This window comes from Quercus robur, chromosome 10 (genome assembly GCF_932294415.1).
Source record: "Quercus robur chromosome 10, dhQueRobu3.1, whole genome shotgun sequence".
NCBI lineage: Eukaryota > Viridiplantae > Streptophyta > Magnoliopsida > Fagales > Fagaceae > Quercus > Quercus robur.
The window spans coordinates 7,369,598-7,394,076 of record NC_065543.1 but is presented as its reverse complement, the minus strand read 5'-3'; the positions used below and the strand labels follow the sequence as shown (position 1 = coordinate 7,394,076).

Sequence of the window (24,479 nt, the reverse complement as noted above, 5' to 3'; positions counted from 1 at the left end):
ATGGCAGTGTTTTTCTAGTTGTTGCAGTAGAGTTGGTTGTGGGACTTTTTTTTTATTTTGGTTGAGGTTATTTTAATGGGTTGTATTCTAAAAATAAAATCTAGAATGTTGAGTGTATTGTAAAATGATATGATATAATAAATAAAGTGACTTTTTAGATAGTAAAATAGTATATTTTTTACAATTTTGGATGTTAATGCTATAATGGTGTGTCTCAGAGAAAGTTTGATATAGACTTTAATTAATTAGTACTTGCCGACTAGGTTAATTACTGTACCGTGGTCAATGCCAACACATGCGGTAGTCCATTTGTACGAGATAATGTCCATAAATGATCTTTAAAGAAAACCAAAATTTTCAAGGAGCCAAAATTCATGGCCATAGAGAAGCTAACACCGAGTAGTGGAAATGAGCGTCCAATTGGGTGAGTTAGTATATCTTTCCAGGGGGAGCAGGAGAGCGTGGGTATAAAACTGTTGGGATAGCAGCTCTATATATTATGTAACTATTACTAGTCATTTCAAAAATAAAAATGGTGAAAATAAATTATAATACTCTTTATTTTCTTTATTTATATGCCCATTGAAACTATGGGCTATACAGTGAGAGATAATTCTCTTCTTAGGAGTAGGGTGCAAGTGAAACTTGATCCCAATTTTACCAACAAGGCTAGTTGGTATTAATTATTTCCATCAAATCTAAACAAGCATAGGTACTTAAAAGATAAAAGAACACAAATGGTGCTCCTAGGCTCCTAGCAAGTGAGATTATCGCCTGGAGCAACACCAAGTTGGTTACAATATTGAGTGTAGTACTGGACACGTGCTTGGACAGCACCGGAGTTTCCACCATTGCATTCAATGGCACCATTGATGGCTCGAATGGTTGCACCAAAACCTTGGCTTACAACTGGACGAACATTGGTCATCCAAAACCACAAGGCGGTCTTAAAAGAAACAGTCACGTCTGTAGCAACAGTTTCAGGAGAGTTTAATAAGTCAATTCCAATGCTAGTTCCAGCTGCCCCGTAATTGTAATTCCATGTTAGCTGAAGTGGTCCACGGCCAAAGTATTTTTTGTTAGGGTTGCATGGATACTGTGTGTTGCTCTCGTCACAGTAGTCTTGTGAGGCACCATTGATCTCCTCTATGTAGCAAAAATCTGCCAAAGATAAACATTAATTTTGTGTTACCTTTCAGGTTAACTTGTGTATTTAATTGTGTGTGATGTATTATATATTATATTTTTTAATTAATTAATTATAAAATGTAGAGAATGATGATTTGAACCATAGTTATTCTTATAAAAGAAATTAAAAAAAAAAAAAAATACCACTCATCTACAAGGATTTTAGTGTATACTATATATTATGCAATTCAATAGTTCATCAAAAAAAATATTATGCAATTCAATTATAACCTAAATGCAAAATAATTATTATTTAACTTATAACAAAATTATAAAAACATAACCAAAAGAATATTATTGTAATTATTATTATAGATTAGATATAGTAATTAGTTACTTAATATGACATTAACTAAATTGGATATTGTGGGTGTTTTGTGACATGCACCTTATTGTATATGTCAGCATGCGTATGATATGTAACAAATTAATTAAAATATATGTTAGGATAGAGAAATATCTTACGTCCAGTCTCATGAGTAACATGAGCAAAGAAAGCTGCAATTTCACGCTTGGAATCATCTGCAGAACCGAGATTTCCAAATTGATTATACGAATTGAGAGCATCAAGAAAACCTGCTCTTGTGTAGAAGTTCTTTCCTGCACAGCTTGCATCAGCCTGATTAATTATCCCATTAAAGAAATCTTGGGTCACAATATCAGCTACAGATTGACCCTTCACATATCCAGGCACAAATCCGGCTAGGATTCCGACTAGAACAAGGATTAGTAGATTCTTTTTCACACTAAGTGCAACCATCTTGGGAAGTTTTGTATGTGGATAAAGAATGAAAAAGATAATATGTGATGAAAAACAAGATTGGGCATTTGATATTTATAGTGCAATATGTGGTGCAAAAACTCTATGGATGGAGTTCTTACTTTCAATTTGAGGATGGCGATTTCAAGATGGCGTATACGGTATGGATCTTGCTGTTCAAATTTGACTTTGCTGTTCATTGTGCTTTCTAGAATAAGGTAATTGTGCCTGTTTTTCTGTTCTTGTAGAGGCTGCTTATGACTGTTATAGCAAAATTCTAATCATTATCCAAGTAATGTTATACTGATGTGGAAAATTTTGCAACCAAAATTTCCAAATTGCATTCTTCCAAGAGTACTGGTTACTGGTTCAGCAAAAGATTGGTAATTTACATGTTCAATTTTTAAACCAAATGCTAAACTACGGAAACAAACTACACATAATTAAATGTTTTGAACAAGCTATCCTACTCCTTAAGGTGTTGAAAATTTTTCAGTATAGTACATATCTAAGGTTTTCGTCTACTCAAGTCCCTAGCCGGCCAAGTTAGTTTGCCTTGCTTGTACGTTAATTAATCAAGTCGCCTAAACATTCATGAACAATTAAGCAAGCCGTATAAAAAATTAAATGAGAACTATGAGACTATTTCTTTGACTAGATGAATTTTTCTTCTTTTTTGAAATATATTTCTTAATGAATGATTTGTTTAGCACTAGCATTAACCTAAGAACATTCACATTGGGTCTTGTAAGTGCCATATGTTAGTTTAATTTAGCTTCAGAGCTTCAAAACCCTCCATCACCCGGTCTTACAAAGTGAATGTAGGATGACACTATAGTAAGCTTGTGTAAGTTTTTATTATATTTTATTCTCTCTTTTCTCCCTCTCTCTTTATTACTTTGTTGGATTGTATTATTTTATTCAGTAATATATATTATTTTAATGAGTTGAATAAGAAAATAAAAGCTGGGATGCTAGGTGTGTTGTAAAATAGTATGATATAAACGATAAAGTAGTTTTTGAGATGGTAAAATGAATTTTTTTGCAGAAACCAGATGTGAATGCTCTAAGTAAACTTAAGGCTTAAGTGTATGGCAAAATCACATCACACGTAGCCAGTGTACACAGTTTTTTCTATAAATTAAACTGGATAGATCTTCCCCCATAACCAAAACTAAGATTAATTATAAAATTTAATCCATGATTTAGTCATATTAGTATATTACCAATATCAAGTTGTTAAAATTATAGTAGTCGATCTTTATTAAGTTAAACTGGATCAATTAATTTAACGACTTTTGCTTTGATGGTTTCTTATTGCCTTCATGCAGAAAACTCCTGCAAACTTCCTTGGACCAAAATATAGTTAAATTTATCTTCTTTTTTAATATTTCTTTATTATTTTTTTTAATGAATGAATAATTTGTTTAGCACTAGCATTAAACTAAGTATGCTTAAGGCTTAAGTGTATGGCAAAATCACACCACATTTAGCCAGTGTAAGCGGTTTTTTCAATAAATTAAACTAAATAAATCTTCCGCCATGATTTGCGCTTCCAAATTAAGGAAGTGATCCAATTTCGCAAGGTCAAGCATATCTGCTTTGACTCCCAATTAGTCCAACTTTCTAGCTTTGGAGTCTTGACAACTTGCCAACCCTAAACTCTTTTCATCTAGAAAGCTATTAAACTCCTTTCAGAAAAGAAAAAAAAAATCCCTGGTGATGCACAGACTTAATAAATGCCTATAACTACCATAATTATAAAGTTCGTGCTTAGACAAATAATAATAATAAGAATAATAAACAAGAGGGAAAAATTATATTCAATTAGATTTTTATATGCAGTGCACCATAAATTAATGTGAAACTATTTTAGAAACCACCGTCCACTATGTTATTTTTTTTTTTTTGAAACTACCATCCACTATGTTATTGAGTACTATTTAAGTTAGTTTATATTCATATACATTCTTTTATAAATTATTAAACAAGACTCACGTCAAGAACATTATAACTCAATTGATTGACATCTCTAATATTTCCAATGGAGATATTTAGGATTCAAAAATCCTCATCTATCCTTTCTTGGAACAAGCTAGTAAGGATAAGGGGGATAAATGATTTTACATGATATAAATAAAATGCAACATCATATACACATTTAAATTCCTCAAAATTTGCCTTCAAAAAAAAAAAAATTTTCCTCAAAATTTAACAGCAACAAATGATTCCTCTCCTAATTTTATTAATTAATTGATTTAATTTGAATTTTGAAATAATTATAAATAACCACATTATAGTCAAGATTAAAAAAAAGAAAGCCATGCATAGCCAATGAGTCCTAAGACTATCACCAGGAGAATTTTAGTTCATCAACCTCAAATAATGCCTCTTTCAAAGATTTTCCATAAAGTCATGGCCTTCTTCATCCAGTAATCTGCATCCCTCTATCACTCTCTCTCATACCGAAAAAGTCATGCAACCATACCAAAGAATTTCCACATTCCAATTCTCAAAAGTCACTATTCCTGCTTCTATACTATACTATGGCCCATATGCTACGTACCTAGCTAGATACATGCATCCTTCTTAAACTAATACCTATAAGGCTATAACTACCATTTTATTATATAGAAAAAGAGGGACTTTTTTTTTTTTTTTTTTTTTGAGTTTGTTTGTGGTGTAACGGAGCAGTAATTATGTTGTTAGTTTGTTACCCCTTATGGTATATATGGGTTAAAAAATTGTAAGGTAGTTTTGTCTATTTGTTCAATACAATTTTTAAGCCTAATTATGTATTATAATTACTATTTTACCACCCACAGATATGGATGGGCTAAAAATTTGTGATGTTTTTATAGTTTTTTCATTGCTTTTATGATCTGCTTGAAAAGATAGTTTTAGTGCTTATATATGTGTGTGTGACGGGCAAAGAGTAAATAGAAAAGTTGGCAGATTTGTCTTGCTACTTATGCTCACGCAATTAATATAAATTTCTAAGAGGTGGGATGTTCAATCAACCTTAAATATCTTTAACAAGAGGGATAATTTAAGTAGAATTGATTCCAAACAATGACAAAGTATATTTAATTCAAAATAGTCATGGAATGGTAATATTGGTGTCCTCGGGTCTAGTCCAAGATAGGGGTTACTTCTCCGTCTAGAAAAAATCCCTCTTCAATCCAGGGGCTTCTTGGTTTTATATAATCAGCCAAAATGTATCTGAACCCCACATTTGGAGGGTTAGGATCGGATTTTCCTAATACTTGTTCCATCAAAGCCTTGCTAGAAGGTTTTTACACTGAGGTATGAGCTGTGTGGTTACTGTTCATAAGTCATTTCCTCATTAATGCGCGAAATGGTTGCAGTGTATTTAATGAGGAGGGGATGGTTGCTTTATCTCCCCTCTTTCCTTTCTTCTTTGTTCAATGCCAAGTAACTCCTTTCACCCTCGGTTTGCACCCAACTTCCTTTGGCTTTGGTTCTCGGCTTGCTGAGAGTAAGTTGGTGTCCTCAGAGTCCTCGTTCCATTAATTGTAGTCTTCCTGCCTTTGCACAAGATTGCTAGTATTTTTCCAAGGACATTTTGCTGATGTTTCCCGAGGTTCGCTTCCTCAATGCTGTCCTTAATCACTTTATTTGTATTCTTGGATCTTCGTCCCCTCGCAATATATATATATATATATATATTCTCTCATTTAAAATGATAAAAGAGAAGTTATTTTTTAATTAAAACAAGTCAATGCTATTTACTATGGACATATATTCGGTTTACTTGAATATTCTTGGACAATGTTTTCTTACGTTAAAAAAAAAAAAAAATGTTATTCTGAAATATATATACTACATTTTTAAAAATTTAAACCTAGTTTATCAAAATTCATACAAAATAAATTGCGCTGAATAATGTAAAAAACCTCTCTATCAACGCCTAAAGTTCTACTTCTAAGGAACTTGTACATTTTGGATACATGCATGTATACATTTGATATAAGCACGCGTATTAATCCCCGTAACTCACGCAGCGGCAAGACCATGTATTCAGTTCCTATATATTGACATTGGAAATTACTTGTCAACGATGTAAGTCATAAAATACAAATAAAGAAAGAATCAAAAACCCTAATCGAAGAAGACTTTAGTACATTACAAAGAGATGGTTTCAAATACGCTAGGTATCGGTTCCACGATGAAGTTATGACTACTATTATCTGTTTAGTGATAAAATCCAAAAATTTTATAGTATAAAGACGAAAGCAAAATTCATGCAAACTATAAGGGTAGATCAAACATTACTTTAGTATTTACTTTTGTAATCCTTACATTTTAACATGGTATTAGAGCAAAGGAGTCAATACCGTGCCGGAGGCTATACCGGTTTGGTTAGCGGTACGATATATTTCGGATACCGGTCAATACCGATGTACCGTTTTGGGATTACTGCTATTTTTTATATATATATATATATATATATATATGTATGTGTGTGTGTGTATATATTATAATAAATATAAAAGTTTACCATAAAACATTTCTTCAATTCAGAACTAATTATTCATGGTTTTAGACTTTAGTATCAATTAAAAGAAGAAAAAAAAAAAAAATATATATATATATATATATAATAGAAAGCTTAAAAGTTACCTTTGCATACTAAGAAAATAAATAATACTAATAAGTTAGTGCAAATAAGTTACCATTCTACCTTAACAAAAATTTAAAAATTACAAAACTAAAAAAAAAATCTGTCACTCACTACAAAAAAAAGGTTCTATAAAACAAAAAATGTACCACATCCTACACATAACCATCGATAAACAGTAAATAGATTCATATTCAATTGCAAAAAAAAAAAAAGCTCACTGCCTCTTCTTCTTCAATTGCAAATAAATAGATTTAGTTATTTATTTATTTATTCATTAAATAGATTCATATTCAATTGCAAAATTTTTTGTTGCATGTTGTAAGTCTTCCAAAACTTAATCAAAATCAGAGACCCAATTTTAAACTTTTTTCAAACTCACGGGGAACAAAGTCTTCCAAAACTCAAAGTCAGTCCTCAGCGATCCTTGTGACCCAAGAGATTGACATCATGAGAGACCCACATGCAAGCGAGAGAGATGAGGTCAGCCAGGGTATATTATAGAAAAAAAATGCTATGAAAATGAAAAGCCATAGAAGATCGAACCTTGTAGAATCGGAATTGAGTCTCTCTCAGCTTTTTCTGATTTCACAGAGAGAGAGACACGAGACACGGACTTTGTTTGTGCGATGATGGTGGGGTGTGAGCGCTTGAGATCAGAGAGATGGAGGGTGAGGGTTGAGATCGGAGATGGAGGGTGAGGGTGAGATTGGAGATGGATGGTGAGGGTGAGGGCATGAGATCAGAGAGATGGAGGGCAAGGGTGAGATCGGAGATGGAGGGTGAGGGTTGAGATCGGAGAGATGGAGGGTGAGGGTGAGGCTTGAGATCAAAGATCGAGGCTTGGAGGGTGAGGATTGAGATCGAGCTCTTGAGAGATGGAGGCTGATGTGTGGGAGAGGCTAGGGTTGAAAATGTCTAAAGCAATAGTATATCTACAAAGCCTAAAGCCACATTTTTAACATGCGGCTATAGGCAAAATCTGAGGCCGCGTTTAAGAAATGCGGCCCCATCCTAAACTAAAGCCGCGTTTTAAATACGCGGCTTCAAACCAAATTTAAAGTCGCGTCTATAAAACGCGGCTTTAGGTAGTCTAGAGCCGCATTTAAAAAATGTAGCCACAGTTAAGGAAAAAAAGAAAAAGAAAAATGGTTTGCCAAAAAAAATTAAATACGATGGTCCTATAACCGTGTTTTTTAAATGCGGCCATAGCTCCACCCCCAAAAATGCGGCTACAGCTGAAAAAAAAAAAAACGTAGCTTCAGAACCCTTCTATGGCCCCGCATTTAAAACGTGACCTTTTTTTTTTTTTTTTCTTTCAACCGCATTTTTTAAAAACGCGGCTTTAGTTTGTCTAGGGCCACTTTTGAAAAAACGCGGCCTAATACCCTCGCGTTTTGTAGTGACTCGGTTAAATTGTAGACCAGCTTTGACCATTGCTAGAAGCAATTGTCCAAAACCTTTCGATCAGTCACTATTTTTATCCTAACATGAAACTTTTCCACTATAATTTTTTTTTTATTATTATTTTTTTTTTGTAGATTCCGATATTCAGGTCTATTTCCTAATTTGAAGAACCCAAGTCACACAACTTAACCCATCAATCATTCTTTTTGGGTTTAATTTATGCAAAATTTATCAACTCACTCATATGCTTCATCACAATGCCATCCTCTACTAATATTCCTCGGGTCACTAGTTTAACCATCCTCTGATCATAGCATCCACTATTTGGTCATTGGTGCACCCTTTTGTAGGCCCTTGTAGCCATCTTCTAGCATTCAATTGTCATCACTATTTGCTGCCATCTCAAGCATTTTACACAAGTTATTCTACATTATGGCTAGCTTATTTTACAACTAATCCAGTCATTCATGGTCATCTTCATGAGACTAGATTTCAATCTCAAGGCATCATCAGGTTCTATCTTGAGTTTGAGAGAGGATATTGGTAGGTTATACATATCACATTTAGCATAAGTTGATATCCTTAATTTGTTAAAGCTGATGATGCCGGAAATCATCAGTAAGTCACATAGCCCTCACGTGCTCGAGACAACACCTACGAAACAAAAACAAAGAAGACCTTGTAGAGAGTACCAATGTGGTACCGGCCAAATGCCCTCTGAAGATCAAGTTAGAGAACTTTCACAACTCTAGAGTGCCAGAACTAGGGAAATTATGCGTACCTTGGTTTGTGAGGGTTTTGGGGTTTTTATAGTAAGTAGGGTTGACATTCGTTCCTTGGCATAAAGGGTTTTTCCTTATAGGGAATATCTTCCTTAATGCGCACATCTTGCAGGATTCTTTCCTTGTAGAAGTCCCCTTGATTAGGGTTAGTCGTGGAGCAAAAGATGTTTCCTTATATATTCATGCATGGGGGCCAAGCAAGGCCACGTTAGATCCGTCAAAAGTTTACTTATCCCCTTCAGCTTCCTTCCATAAGCTTTTTAGTTCGTCTATGCATTCTAGTCGTCATATTTCAAGCTTCATTGATCTCAAGGCGCACCCATCGGCCTTGAGGTGAAACCATCGGCTATATGGTGTCGTTTACGAGTGCACAAGCAATGTCGTTGGGTTCACTAGGTTCGTTAGCTTTGCCTTGAGTTTATCAAACTTTCAGAATTACCCTTATCAAAAGCCAAAGAACATTATTTGTCCTTGAGTTTAGTCTAAACAAGGGATTCTCCTAAGTTAATGTTCCTATATATATCCTACTTAGAGTTCACTGTAAAACAATAATTTTGAATAAGAAGGATTTTGTCGCTAAGGATTTTATGTTGTGGATGTAGGTCATCAACCCAAATCACGTATCTCCTCTTACGCCTGCTCTCTCCTTGTCTCTCTACATCTTTTATTTTAACATGTAGGATTAAGAAATGGTTCATACATGGAATCGTGATCTCATGGATTACAAGGAAAAAAAAAATTGTAAGGAGTTCCTAATTGAAATCGGTTAATAATAGTTAAAATTGTCAAGCATCATTTGTATCAGAACTTCATTCCTTCTTCTATGTGTATGTGTGTGTTTGTTTCTCTCTCCAAGCATTAATTGTGCAATTATTCAAAAAGTTAATATTATAGCCAAGAGACAACTTTCTTTTTTCCGAAGTGCTGCAATAGTTTGCGAAAAAAGATTACTCCTTTGTGGCTCTTGATATGGCATGTGTTAGAAAATACTTTAACATACCTTCTTAAACTCAATTTTTTTTAAAAAAATAATAATAATTTGACCAATGTTTTGTCCTTTCTTATTCTCTGTTTTATGGGGTTGTAATATATCTGATTCAATATGTTTTCTCAAATCACTTTTTCTTAAATAAACATGCTTTACGTATAACCTCTCAAATGGGTGTGTGTATATAAATCCAATGGAGGAAATATATTATTTTGCTTCACCAGTACATGTCCTTTTTCGAATTAAAAAAAAAAAAAAATCCTAATTAATCAGTTGAAATACAAGCAACACACTGATGATAATCATGCATGACCTTTTCTTAGGCCAAAAGATGCTAAAATATGCTAAAATTTTATTATCTCCCAACTTAACCTCTTCGAGGTAGGGTCTTTTCAAAATTAAATCGAATTTAAAATTGAAATACCTATTACTTAGAATTTTCTTAAAGTTTTTGCCTAATTAATATTTGATACGATATATATTTATATATTTTGATAGGTTTTAAGTTTGGCAAATCATGACAAAAACTAAGTACCCGTTTGGATCCCACGTCCAACGTCCACGTTTAGTGTTTTGTCTTTTTTTTTTTTTTTTTTGACCAGCACCTCTTGCACTGTTTTTTTTTTTTTTTTTTTTTTTTTCAATAATAAGTTTTCAGTTTTCAGCAAAATAAGTTGTATCCAAACACACCCTAAGTCTCATTGAGTTAGAATGGTGTACTTTCAAGTCCAAGACAATACAACTCAAGTTCAAGGTGAAAAAAGTGAGATATAATCTAGTCCTCTCGATTGCTATTTGATTGCTCTTGATTCCTCTCGATTTTTGTTTGATTCCTCTCAATCAATTGAAAGTCACATATCAACAAAAAATCAACAAACGTAAAAAGCCATAACTTATCCGTTTGAAGCCTAAATTGTGATCTTTTTTTTTTTTTTTTTTTTTTCCAGTATTTAAAGGATATTATAAGCTAACCCTAGATGGGGTTTTTTAGTGGTTTTTAGAGACAAAAGAGTGCATCTTATGCCTCCAATTGTAGACCTAGGGTTTTTGTACCCAAAACTCTCTAAAGTCTTCTACCAGCTATGATCACTTAGGAAAACCAATGAAATAAATCGTTTCAAAATAAAAACCTAGGGAGGATTTGACCTATCTATCCTTAAGGTAAACAAATCCACTAATAGAGAATTGAAGTTTTACAATAAGATTTAACCCTAAATCTATTATTACTTTTAGTAGTAACTTACTGACACGACCACGTGCAAGCTCCAAATCTAGGAATTCTTTTCTCTTGGATTTGCATCACACAAGCTCCCGCGCTTATGTTTCCATTCAAAGGTTTAGCAACACAAACTCTCCAATTTGTGACTTCAAGACCACATTTGAAGGTTTAAATCATCAACTATGTATGATCTTGTTGTAGCAACTTCAAATCTACGAGTTCTAATGGTATGAGAATGATTTTTGGTAGTGACTTTGAAAGATGAAGGCACAATACCTTTTATATCTCACAAGAGCACCTCCAAAGTCTTTTTAAAATGTGTGAAATAGATTTGAAACCCTAATCACTTAATGGGCTTAATGAGCAGTGGGCCGAAGTTAAAATTTGCAGAATTTGCATATCAACCGGTCGAACCATAGTCTCGAACGGTCGAACATAGCATATTTCGAATTCTTCTTTGTGCAGCTTGTATGTTCTTGTGCTCTAACTTGTAACACTTTAAGAAATGTCTAATAAATCCTATAGACTCTAAGATCTATACCTAGACAAGTTTGTGTTCACAGTTTGCCAATTGTTCTAAACTTTTAGAACCTAACAATCTCCCCCTTTGCCAATCCGTGACAAAACTTACATACAAAATGAAATTCTCAAATACAAGAATAGCCCTATTACAATAAATTTTCCAAATACATCACAAATCCCAATCTAAGACTTTTAACCTAAAAGTTGCAAGAAGAGGCAAAAGGTCTTGATCAGAATGTACCTGTCTTTCCTAAAACACTCACAAGAGCACATTAACGCATGTGTGGAAATAACGATAGATAAACAACAAATAACAAATATGCAATAACAACAAATAACAAACATGTAAACTAACTCTCCCCCTAAGTTTGATACATAAAAAATAAAAACTTTTGTTTTCTCCTCCTTTCAAAAACAATTTCATCGCCCCCTAAATAAAATAGTTTAAAAACCTTTTAAACAGGATTTCCCAAATTTCATCTATTTCTCCCCCTTTTTGTCATGTATTGACAAAGACAACCCAACAAGAAGGTAGACAATAAACATGCACAACAAAGGATAAGAGAAAATAAAGAACTAAGGGAACACAAAAGAACTCAGCTCTATTGAAAATAGAAGCAACTCACCCTATGAAAAGCATAGATTTTAAAAACAGCTTTCTCCCCCTATAAGAATAGGAAAAACACAACAAGTTTGGGAAAAATAGTTTTGGGGGCAATTTAGAAGTTGGGGAAAACAAAGACACACATAAGTTGAGGATACAATTAAATACAAATATTCTCTCTTTCAATATATGCAAACTTAACACTATGTGACCCAAAACAAAATATTTTTGTTTCTTTGTTTAGACCCATAAACAAATGCATGTAAACATTCTAGGCACAATCAGTTAAGACCATACAATATAGATCAATGATATAAAAATTCAGCATGCAATGTGTTTTAGAGAAAATATTTGCACATGTATTATCCACCATATCACAAAAAAAAAAAAAATTCCAATTTTCAGTAGTTCACACATTAAGAAAGAATAGCATATACTAAAATGTATAGAACTCAAAAATTAATCAATCAATTTTTAAATCAAGTTGAGTATCCAATTAAGCAAAGTGTATTCATGTTGTGTGTGAAAATAATGAGAGATATGACTGCAAAAACGCAAGATGGATAAATAAAATAATGGAGCGCATGTGAATCCTATCACAAAATGATGCATGAAAAGACAGATTGGTCAAGAATTTAGAAATTGAAAATTTTCCAGTTTCAATCGGTTCAGCATCGATTAGACATCGATCGAATTAGGCAGAGAGTTTTTGCTTTAAAACCTGAAAAATTTTGATTGGTCAAGGGAGATCTTCAATCAATTGAAACAGTGAAAATTTTTAAAACTTAAAAATCTGGACATTTTATGTAGAAAAACAACTTGAAAGTAGTTTTTATGACTTAATGCAAATGAACATGATCTAGAAAAGTTTTAAAAACATGATGCCTCTTAAATGCAAATATCAAAACCAATCAAGAAGTTAAAAACAAAGATTTTACCATTGCGCACCCTTGGTGCGATGGTCACTCCATAAGTGTAAATGCTTGTGGGCTGTTGGAGGTAAGGGCCATGGTTAAAGTTTCCAAGAGAAAGCTTCACACACATATACACTTAAATTAGGCTAAAATAGAAATTCTATCTTGTATCAAAATAAATAATAAATAATAAATAAAAAAATAAAAACAAAGATTTTAAACTTCTAAACACATTATTCTTCAAATTCCTAACCAAAACAAAAATTTGCATTTACACATCAGTTCATATGCAATTAAAGATGGCCAATTTAGTCAACACATAATCATACGTACAGAATTTAGCAAAGATTTTTGTTTAGTGTGTGCAACTAGTAAGTGTACAAAGTATAAAAAATGCGATATGTAGATAGTAATCAAACATATTTTCTACATCATCAATTACATTAGTTTGAAAGTAACTATCACTTAAAGAGTTACATCATATGACTCTCACATTTCCTAGAAAACATGCTTGCAATCATATAAAAGCATTTTGACTCTTTTTGCTTTTTCTTTTTCTTTTGATTTTCTTAAAAAATTTCTTTTGAGTACAATCAAAGATATCATGCATGGGCATATAGGAGATAGAAAAGAATTACCCTTGTTACATATTTTTTTTTAAAATAACACCTTGTTTAATCTTGCTATGCAAGTGCTACACCTTACCGAGCACATCTTTTATAATTTGCACATAGGTGTTCATAATTGGCGAGTAACAATGGTGAGATGGTTATTTATGGTTTTCTTCTAAGATTTTTTATTCCTTATAATTGAAAGAATGTGACATCAAAATCAAGAGCATGTGTTTAAAGACTATAAACAACTCACACAATTAAGCACTACATAGCACAAACTAGCAAAGTGCAGAAAAATAGTTCATCAAAGTTAAACAAAAGTACACAGTCATGAAATGAAAATTTCATAGGCCAGCATCAATTACACACTTGGTGATGTGTAATACAAAACAAATAAAATCTTTTTGTGTTTTTAAAATTTTTATGACCAGAAACCAAAAAAATACAAATTATGCTAAATGAAAAAAATGCAAATGCAATGCATGACAATACTCAACTAAGTTATAGAGGATACACAAACAAGAAATATCAATTTCTTAATTAACCCACAAGTATATGTACAAACTAGTACATACTCATACAAAATAAAAAATAACTCAATGCACTCAGTTATGCAACACATACTTTCTATGTTTCTCCACAATATCAAGCATGTTCTAAATCAAGAGAGAGAGATTTTCATTTATGTAATCCTCGAGAAAAAATAAAGCAAGACATAAAATAAAATATTTTTATCTTTTTGAAAATTTTCAATGTATTTGGATATTTTTTTTTAAATAAACAAAACAACCTAAGAAAATAGCCTAAATGCAAAATAAACAATTATCTAATTCATAACAATATTATAAAAACATAACTAATGGAATATTATTATTATTATTGTTATTTTAGATTAGAAATAGAAATTAATTACTTAATATATGACATCAACTAAATTGGATATTATGAGTGTTTTGGTGCATGCATCTCTTATTGCATTTCAGCATGAGTGTGATATGTGGTAAATTAATTAATATATTTTAGGATGGAATAATACCATACATCAGTCTCATGAGTAGCATGAGCAAAGAAAGTTGCGATTTCACGCTTGGAGTCATCTACGGAACCAAGATTTCCAAATTGATTGAACAAATTGAGAGCATCAAGAAAAGCTGCTCTTATGTAGAAGTTCTTCCCTACACAGCTTGCAGCAGCCTAATTAATTATCCCATTAAAGAAATCTTGAGTCACGATATTAGCTACTGAACCTCCATTAGTACTTGGTGTAGTTGGTGATCCAGAAGTACAAGGACCTTCTTTGCAGCCCGGGCCACAGTAGGCATTGCCGGTATCACAAAATCCAAATTGGCTGCAACATAGGTTTGCTGCACAACCACAATTTTGACCCTTCACATATCCAGGCACAAATCCGGCTAGGATTCCGACTAGAAGAAGGGTTAGTTAATTCTTTTTCGAACTAATTAGTGCAACCATTTTGGGAAGCTGTATGTGAACAAGACTGAAGAAGATAATTGTGTGATGAAAAACCGGGTTAATGGTAATGGTAATTTCACTATCAATTTGATAGTAATGGTAATTTTAAGATGGCGTATACGGTATTGGTCTTGTTGTTAGAATTTGACTTTGTCAATAGGACAAGTACCGGTCATTGTTCCGTTCTTTAAATAAGGTAATTATGCATTTGTTCTGTTCTTGTAGAGGCTGCTTATAACAGTTGGTACCTAAATTATAATCATTATTCAAGTAGCATCAGACTAATGTGGAAAATTTTGAAATCAAAATTTCGAAATTGCATTCTTCCAAGAGTGGTTACATATTCAGCAAAGCAATGGTAAGTTACATGTGCATTTTTGTAAACAGTGGCTAAACTATGGAAACAAGCTATATATATAACATGATTTAAACAAGTTATCCAACCCGGTCCGTAAGGGATTTACAAATTTTTCAGTATAGTGCATTACATAAGCTTTTCATCATTTACTCTAGAACGGAAGGTTGGCCACGCATGTACATTAATCGGGTTGCAAAAACATACTTGAACAATTAAGCACCTGTATAAAGAAAAAGTGATACTAAAGATACTATGACTTTCAAAATTTTCCATCACAGAAAATGTAATTTTGACATTCTTTTATTATATTTTTATTACGTTTTTTAAACTCACTAATTACATTAATTGTCATAGCAATTTATAAAAGTTATATAGTAAATTTTGTAGAAACTTTAACATTCTCCATTAAAAATAAATAAATATATAAAAAATAGAAAAAAGGAGAGAGAAAGAGACAGCAAGGTCTAAATCAATAACACATTAAATGAGCACAGTCCATGAGAGTATTTATTTCACTAGTTGATTTTATCTTCTTTTTGAATATTTCTTTATTATTTTGCTTAATGAATGAATTGAACAAATAAATGAATGATTTCTTTAGCACTTAAACTAAGTTTTTTATTTTTTTTTTATAGAAAGAATAGTAGTCAAGTTAGAATTTTTAATCAACATAGAAATCATTAAAAAAAAAAGGAGATAACAACGACGATTTTTTTTTTTTTTTTTTTACGGGTAATCGTATATCATAAAACTGTTAACAAAAAAGCATATAGTAACGTATTAAACTCATATGTTTAAAGTAGTATGTTTAAAAACAAAAAAAAAAAAAAAAAAAAATGATAAAGTAGTGTAGGAAAGTCGATAATAAGAGCAACTAAGGTATTGCTTAAAAAAAAAAAAAAAAAAAAAATTGCTGCAATATAAAGTAATCGCTCTTATACTTTTCACTGTTGCAATCCTTGTCAAAAGATAAACATGAGTCAATTTCGATGTCTATGCTTTTTCCACAAGAAAGCCTTTTATAATTTTATAATATTATGAATTTCTGAAATCTCAAAACAAATATTATGAGTTTCTGACTTTCTGTTACTACCAAACCTCAAACAACAATTTTTTATTTTCAGACCCAACATAGTGAAATTGAATAAAACAATAAAATAAATACCTTAACTAGCTTCATCAACAGAGGTCCATATGGTCAACTCCCACGTTTCCTTGATTTTACATGAAGAAAGCTTTATTACAAAACCTCTTTCCATTTTCCTAAAACACCCCTCACGTTCTCTCTCTCTCTCTCTCTCTCACACACACACACACACACACACACAAACACATACACGGAACATACAATTATTACACACTCTTAAACCCTTTAACTTTCAAAGCCAATTGCTTTTCTTCACGTATGTATACATATGCTGTGTGCTACGAGATTCATCCAAACCAATAATACTAAAAGCATACTTACCATTAAACTAAGTAAGCTTAAGGCTTAAGTGTATGGAAAAATCACACCATACGTAGCCGGCCAGTGTACGTGGTTTTTTCTATAAATTAAACTAGACAACTCTTCCGGCACCATAACCAAAATTGAGATTAATTATAGAATTTTATCCACGACTTAGTCATATTACTAATATCAGGTTGTTAAAATGTAGTCTTTATTAAGTTGAGCTGGATCAATTAATTTTACGGCTTTTGCTTTGATGGTTTCTTAATGTCTTCATGCAGATAACTCCTGCAAGCTTCCTTGGACCAAAACAGTGTATTATGGGAAACAAGTCGTCACTGACACTGCCATGATTTGCGCTCCCAAGTTAATTAAGGAAGTGGTCCGATTTCCCAAGGTCAAGCATATCTGCTTTGACTCCCAATTTGTCCAACTTTCTAGCTTTGGAGTCTTGATAACTTGCCAAATCAAACCTCTTTTATTCTAAAAACTTACAATTGAAAGTAGCAATTTTGTTTGATTAGCAATGCAAAATAATAATAATAATAATTTGTCTATATCCTGCCGAACTTAAATACTATCTAATATCTATAACAATCTATATAAATCCAAAGCAGATTGACTTCTGATTGACCTTATGATATTATGTCACATTACTTTCAAGGTCTTTGCTAAAATATATGGTTTCATGTATAAACAAATACATAATAAATGTCTATAGCTACCATTAAAAAAAAAAAAAAAATCATACTTAGACAAAAAGAAAAGAGAGTAAATTAATCATATCAAGTTAAAATTTTCTATTCATTACATGGACTACTGACTAGTTTTAAATTAGTGTCAAGGAAACTATTTTGAAGAACCATCATCCACTATGTTATTGAGTACTATTTAAGTTTGTATTTGTATGCGTTCTTTTGAAAATTATTTAACAAGACCCATCTCAAGAACCTTGTAACTTAATTAATTGGCATATCATGATATTTATAGTAGAGAGTCTAAATAAATCTAAGATTCAAATCTTACTCTATTATTTCTTGGAGCAATCTAAAATACATGGGGGATAAATGATTTTTTACATGATATAAACAATTAAATATAATGCAACATCATATTAATATCTTTAGATTCCTCAAAATTTTTAATTTTAAGCAAAAAAATGATTCCTCTCATAATAAATTTTTTTATCAATTAATTGATTTAATACAATTTTTGAAAAAATTATAACATTTAAATATAAATAAGCACATTATAGTTAAATTATTTATTAAAAAAAAATTGAAAGAGGCCATGCCTACTCATCAACCAGAAAATAATGCTTCTTACTAATGTTTTCCATAAAGTTGTGGCCTTGTTCATCCTGCAATCTGCATCCCTTTATTACTCTCTCCTATCAAAAAAGTCATACAACTATGGTTCCAAATAGAATTAAAAAACCCTAATCCAAGAAGACTTATACAAGACAAGATTTGGTTCCAAATATGCTGGGTATTGGTTCCAGGATGAATTCATGATTGCTATTATCTGTTTAGTGATAATTTTTTTTTTTTTTTTTTTTTAAGTGTAAGGACAAAAAAAAAAAAAAAAAAAAAAAAAAAAAAAAACCTCATGCAAACAATAGGGACATATCAAATAATATTTTAGCATATACTTTTTATGTTTTAACATGGTAAAAGAGTCACATTTCGATAACCTTCACTAGATTTCATGCTGCCACTATCAACCATCGCTCAGCTAAGTTGTTGACCACCTCTGACCGCCGTTGGCCACCATTGTACAACAACATTCGGTCATTTTTTTTACCTAAACATGAAAATTTTCCACTTCATTTTTTTTTTCTTTTGTATATTTCAATCTTCAAGTCTGTTTTCCTATTTGAAGATCCCAAGTCACACAAATAAACCCATCAATCATTCTTTTTTAGGTTTAATTTATGCAAAATTTGTCAACTCTCTCACGTGCTTCATTATAGTGTCATACTTTGCTAATATTCTTCAGGCCGCCAATGTGACTATCCTTTAATCATAGCATCCGCTATTTGGCCATTGGTGCGCCCTTTTGTAGGCCTTGTAGCCATCGTCATCACCATTTGCTTTCATCTCTAGCATTTTGCACAAGTTATTCTAAATTGTGGCTAGCCTATTTTACAAACAATCTAGTCACTCATGGTCACATATACACAAGCTTGGATTTCAATTTCAATGCATCTTCAGGTTTTATCTTGAGTTTGAGAGATGATGTTGGCTGTAACATATGATGATGCCAAGATCATCAATCGAGATGATCGTCCAGTAGGATTGCTGACCAAGATCATCTAAAAGCCCTGCAAGAACAAATGAAAAGAGGGAACACTGGTGTGGTGCCTACCACAGAGCCTCCGATGGTTAAGTCAGATAACTGAGAGAGGAAGGAGAGTTTGGATACCAAAATATCGGAGTTTTTGTATTAGAATTCCATATCTCTTTAGGACCTGAGATACTTGTATTTATACCTGCTTCCTTTTCCTAGCCATTGGAGGTGCTCTAATAGTGGTTTAAAGGTGGTATTTGTAATGCTTCCTTGAAGTGTTAATGAAAGGATCTTCGTCTCTCCAACGGTAAGGAAAGTTATTGTAGTTGTGTAACGTATTGCCATTATTTATGAATTGCTGGCCCTTCCTTCGTCCAATGGATTTGGGTAAAGACGGATATTAACAGAATGGTTCCTTCGTCCACTGGCTCCTCTCCTGGACGAGGAGGTTCCTTGAGGGAGTTGTGCCGGCTCCATCAACTGCCCCCCTATTCCGAGGTCATTCAATTTGGAGACGGCTATAGGAATATGATAAGCCCACCCTTTTTTTTTTCTTTTTTGGCGGTTATGGCGTTTGGGGTTTCGCCCCTCCGTAGTTATTACTTAATGGTGGCGTGTTCTGTGTCGTGGCCACATGTCACGCCAGGATCAGCTGAGGGGTTCTCGATTCCGATGAAACCTTTCAATTTTCCCATGCTTTTTTACGCGCTCCCTTTTTAAACCCCTTGTGCTTTCTTTCTGCACTTACTTTTTTGAAATCCTAGTCCCTTCTGTGTTTATTGCTTTGATTCCCTAGCTCTTTTTGTGCTTATTGCTCCAATTTCCTAGCTTCTTTTATGCTCATCCCTTGATTTCTCAGTTTCTCCTTCTTCTTTAGGTACGCCCCTTTGTTTATTTTTTGTTCTTTCTTTCCTTTTAAAGTTTTATTTGCTTCCTTTTTCTGTTCTCTTTTCCTTTTTAGAGCTTTGCTTTTCCTTTTCCTTAATGGTGGATTACTTTGATATTAGGCACACTTCCCCCTCAATTGCCTTCATTTTCGCTTGTTTGGGTGCGTTTATAGGCTTTTCTAGTGGACATTGCCCACAGGTTGGGGTTTTCGCCCTAGGTGACAATAGCCTAAGTCTAGTGTTGGGTGATCTATACCCATTGTTGTGTCAATCCTTAAGTTGGTTTGAGTCAGTGCAAAGGGTTCTAAGGAGGGAAAATATGGGTTCTGAAGTTAGATCTAGTGACTTAGAGGCCAATCTGTCTTCTAGCGCCGATACGGGTGGGGTTAAGATGGATACAACCTATTTTCGTACCTTCGTCTTCCCTTCCTTCCATCTCTGCTTCACCCCGGTGCTTCCATGCCCTTAAGGAAGAGTGCTCTTTGAAGGAGGACACCTTCATTAGATTCCAGGATAGGTTACAGATTCCCAAGGAGACTAAGGTTCGTCTTCCTAGAAAATGCGAGAAGTCTTGTGCTTTTGCCCATTGGGAGGTTTGCTTCTACGAGGCTGCCTTCCTATGTGGCCTTAGGTTTCCTATCCATCCGTTTATAATGGAGCTCCTTCATTACCTAAATATAGCCTTAGGACAACTTATGCCAAATTCGTGGAGAATCGTCATAAGTTATATGGTAATTTGGATGATCATAGTTGACGGTGATATGATCACATTAAACGAGTTCATCCATCTTTACCATCTGAAAGAGTCCAAAGAGTTTGGTTATTACGAGCTCGTGCCTTGGGACAAAAGGTCTCGACTCATCGTCAATTTGCCTTCATCCTTCCGTTATTGGAAGTTTAGGTACTTCTTTGTGTCGGTTGGGAGACCCTTTCTGATGACTTCTGGGGGGATGTCCCTAGGCTGTTGCATCGATGGGAGACACCTCAACTTAGTACGTTTGCCTTGCATTTTTTTTTTCTTTTTGGTTTATCTTTTTACTTTGATCATCCCTTCTGACCTTGTGTGTGTTTTTTTCTATTTTATAGTTAGAGATTGTCCAGAGTTGGAGAGCAGGTTTGAAGAGCGTGTTCGGGCAGCTGTCAAATACGTGAGCACCATTGACGATTTTGATGATCTAGTTGACCCCCGGACCTTAGCTCGTCACTGTTTGGGACCAAAGCCTTCCCACTACGTTCTTCGTGCCATCCATCGCGAAGAAAAAAGTGAGTCACTTTAGGATGAAAGTAGATCATCTATCCTTCCTTTTCTTTTCTCCTTTTCCTCTTCTTCTTTCTTTTTTAACTTTCCGGTTGCTTCTCTTCTTTTCTGCAGAAATGACAACTAAGTTTAATCAAGAATTTTATGCTCGGATCAAGGAAAAGAAAAACAAATTCCTCTCTAGTATTGGCCAGCGGAGGTTGAAGGTCGTTGAGAAAGAAAAAGAGAAAGAGGTGACAGAAAATGGTTCATTCACCCTTGCCTTGGACGAGGGATGTGTTGCATCCCCAGCCCTATCTATCAATGAGATAGCTCCTCATGCTAAGAAGCACAAGACATGCGACAAAGGCAAAGAGAAGATGGGGCCAGTGTCTGGGCAGACGCTGAGACGGCTTTGGCTCGGGCTAATGAAGTTGTGACACCTGAGGAGCTGAAAGAAATTTCCGGTGTTCCTTCTCATTAGATGGTGAATCACCATGTCCATAAGCTCGTCCAGGTAACTTTCCTTCATTTCCTCTTTCTCTCTTTATATATATATATAGATAAGCACGAAGTATATCAGTTGTTCATTACACGATATTGGATACCAGGAGTTGGGGGAGGTGATGCACATCAACTCCCAATACTTGGCGAGTTAAGAGAAGGCCGTGATGGCCACTTCCAAGGTGGAAGCGTTGGAAGCTGAAACCTCAAGTTTGAGAAAGGATTTAATAGTGGCGATGGACGTCAATAATTCATCCAAGGAAAAGATGAAAGCTTTAACTAAGGAGCTGAATGTTGAGAGGTAGTTGGTGAAGCAAAGAGACGAGCAATTGGTGGCAGCTAACTAGAAAATAAAGAGCATCGTGGCTAAGGTCGTCCATGCTTTTCAACTCACGAAGGAGTACAACGTCATCTTGTTTGGCTGGTATTTTAAGGGATTTAAGCTATTAAGGAGATACTTGGTAAAGCACGGTCTAGAGATAGATTTGGAGGACCTGGATTTTGAGACAATTGACAAGGAGATTGAGGCAGATGAGGCAGTGCAAGTTATTCAGGCTATTGCATCTACTTGCGAGGATCCTCTAATGCCTGAGAAGGGTAGAAATGACGCTCCTGAAGCTTGATTCCCTTGTTCTATTTGCCTGCAAACTTTTTTTTTTTTTTTTTTGGGTGCCTTGCCTGTTTTGGGGCTGTTAAACAATTTACCACTTGGTGCCCTGCCTGTTTTGGGGCTTTTGAACAAATTAAAGCTTATATATATATATATATATATGGTTATTTCCCTTGTGTTTATCTTGCTTGCAAGTACTTTCTGTTTGCACCTTTTGCTTATGCTTTTCATCATCCATTGGGGACTTAGAAATTTTTTTGCTCAATTACGAATCTTGTCAATTTAACTAAGTGGATGACCTTCCTTTGTCCTTGGGATCTATTCACCTTAGTTTTTGGCAGGAAGACTTACATCCCTCAGAGGAATCTCGTCCCTTGGGGACTTAGAAAAATATTTGCCCAATTATGAATTTTGTCGTTTGCACTTAGTGGATGACCTTCCTTCGTCCATGGGATCTCTTCGCCTTGGCTTTTATTGGGACGATTTACATCCCCTTAGGGAATCTTATCGTCTTTTATTTGGACGATATACATCCTTTTAAGGAATCTTATCGTCTTTATTGGGACGATGTACATCCATTTAAGGAATCTTATCGTCTTTTCTAGTTAAAATGATTTACATCCTTTGGAGGAATCTTATCATTTTAACTTGGTCAGAGTTTTTGCATCCAGATGGTGATTTCAGTTTGAACGTGAAAAAGATAGTCAGAATATGTTAATCGCTGAATAATACGTTTATTTGATTTGCATTAAAAAGTATAAGACAATGCTGACTGCTTACAAATGGACTACAATTCCTATTCGTAATACCTCTTTAGATGTTCAACATTCCAAGGACGAGGTAACTTATTCCCATCCGAATCTTCCAGGTGATAGCTTCCTCGCCAAGAATAGTGGACGACCATATAAGGTCCTTCCCATGCTAGCCCTAACTTGCCTTGTGCTGGATCCTTCGTTACAGGTGTCACCTTTTGTAGAACGAGGTCTCCGATGTGGAACCTTTTAAGCTTTACTCTCTGGTTGTAGTACTCCGCCATCTTCCACTGATACTTGGCCATTCTTTGAGAAGCTTGGTCTCTGACTTCATCCAAACAATCCAAGTTCAACTTCAATTGGTCGTCGTTGCTGTGTTCGTCAAAAAATTCCATCTTAGGGCTAGTGAGCCCTATTTCGATGGGGATGACTGCTTTTATGCCATATGTCAGGTTGAAGGGTGTTTCTCCTATAGAGGTTCTTACTGTAATTTTGTAAGCCCATAAAACACTAGGTAACTCTTCGCGCCATCCTCCCTTTGCCCCGACTAATCGGGCCTTGATGATCTTCAACAATGTTTGATTCGTTACTTCAGTCTGTCCATTGGCTTGAGGATGCCCCGGGGATGAATATTTGTTCTTGATGCCAAGGCTTAAGCAAAACAATCTGAATCCTTGACTATCGAACTGATGACTATTATCTGAGATAATCGTCTGCGGGATCCTGAACCTACACACAATTTTTTTCCATACAAAAATCCGTACCTTTGCTTCTGTAATCATGGCTAGTGCTTCTGCCTCCACCCATTTTGTAAAGTAGTCAATAGCAACGAGTAAGAACTTTACTTGCCTCTTTCGTTGTGGTAGAGGCCCCATGATGTCAATTCCCTATTGTGCAAATGGCCAGGGGGAAGTAATGGCCGTCATCTTCTCTCCTGGGACTAGCTGGATGTTCCTATGCCTTTGGCAGCTGTCGCACTTCTTAACGATTGTAAGGGACTTTGCTCCCATGTGATCACTGTAAATGCCCCCGTAAACTTCTTCCGGAACATACTTGGCTTCTTCTTCTTCAACACACCTCAAGTAAGGCTGTGAAAAGCCTCTTTTGTAAAGCTCATCATTCAGCACCGTGAACCTAGCAGCCCGTTTCTGGATCTTCTTGGCTTCGTTAGGATTTGGTGGCAATCGTCCATCCTTAAGATAGGATAGGATTGGGCTTGTCCATCCTGCGCAGGTGTGCATCAAGAAGGTTTGAAATTCTTTGATGTTGGGAGAGTTCT

The 24,479-nt window shown here is 34.3% G+C and overlaps 2 protein-coding genes across 2 annotated transcripts in view; both read right to left on the bottom strand.

The window, feature by feature from the left end:
- Positions 1 to 542: 542 nt before the first annotated feature.
- Positions 543 to 2,000, bottom strand: LOC126703631 (endochitinase EP3-like). The gene is made up of 2 exons (XM_050402655.1): positions 1,654 to 2,000; positions 543 to 1,161 (listed from the first exon to the last, which is right to left on the bottom strand). Exons 1-2 carry the CDS (start codon positions 1,946 to 1,948, stop codon positions 755 to 757), a joined length of 702 nt encoding a protein of 233 aa, XP_050258612.1. The 5' UTR covers positions 1,949 to 2,000; the 3' UTR covers positions 543 to 754.
- LOC126703629 (endochitinase EP3-like) overlaps positions 543 to 24,479 on the bottom strand; it is a 29,927-nt gene continuing 5,990 nt past the window's right edge. The window contains exon 3 of the mRNA XM_050402654.1: positions 543 to 712. The gene's annotated coding sequence lies outside the window, so the exon portion shown is untranslated. The remainder of the gene's footprint in view (positions 713 to 24,479) is intronic.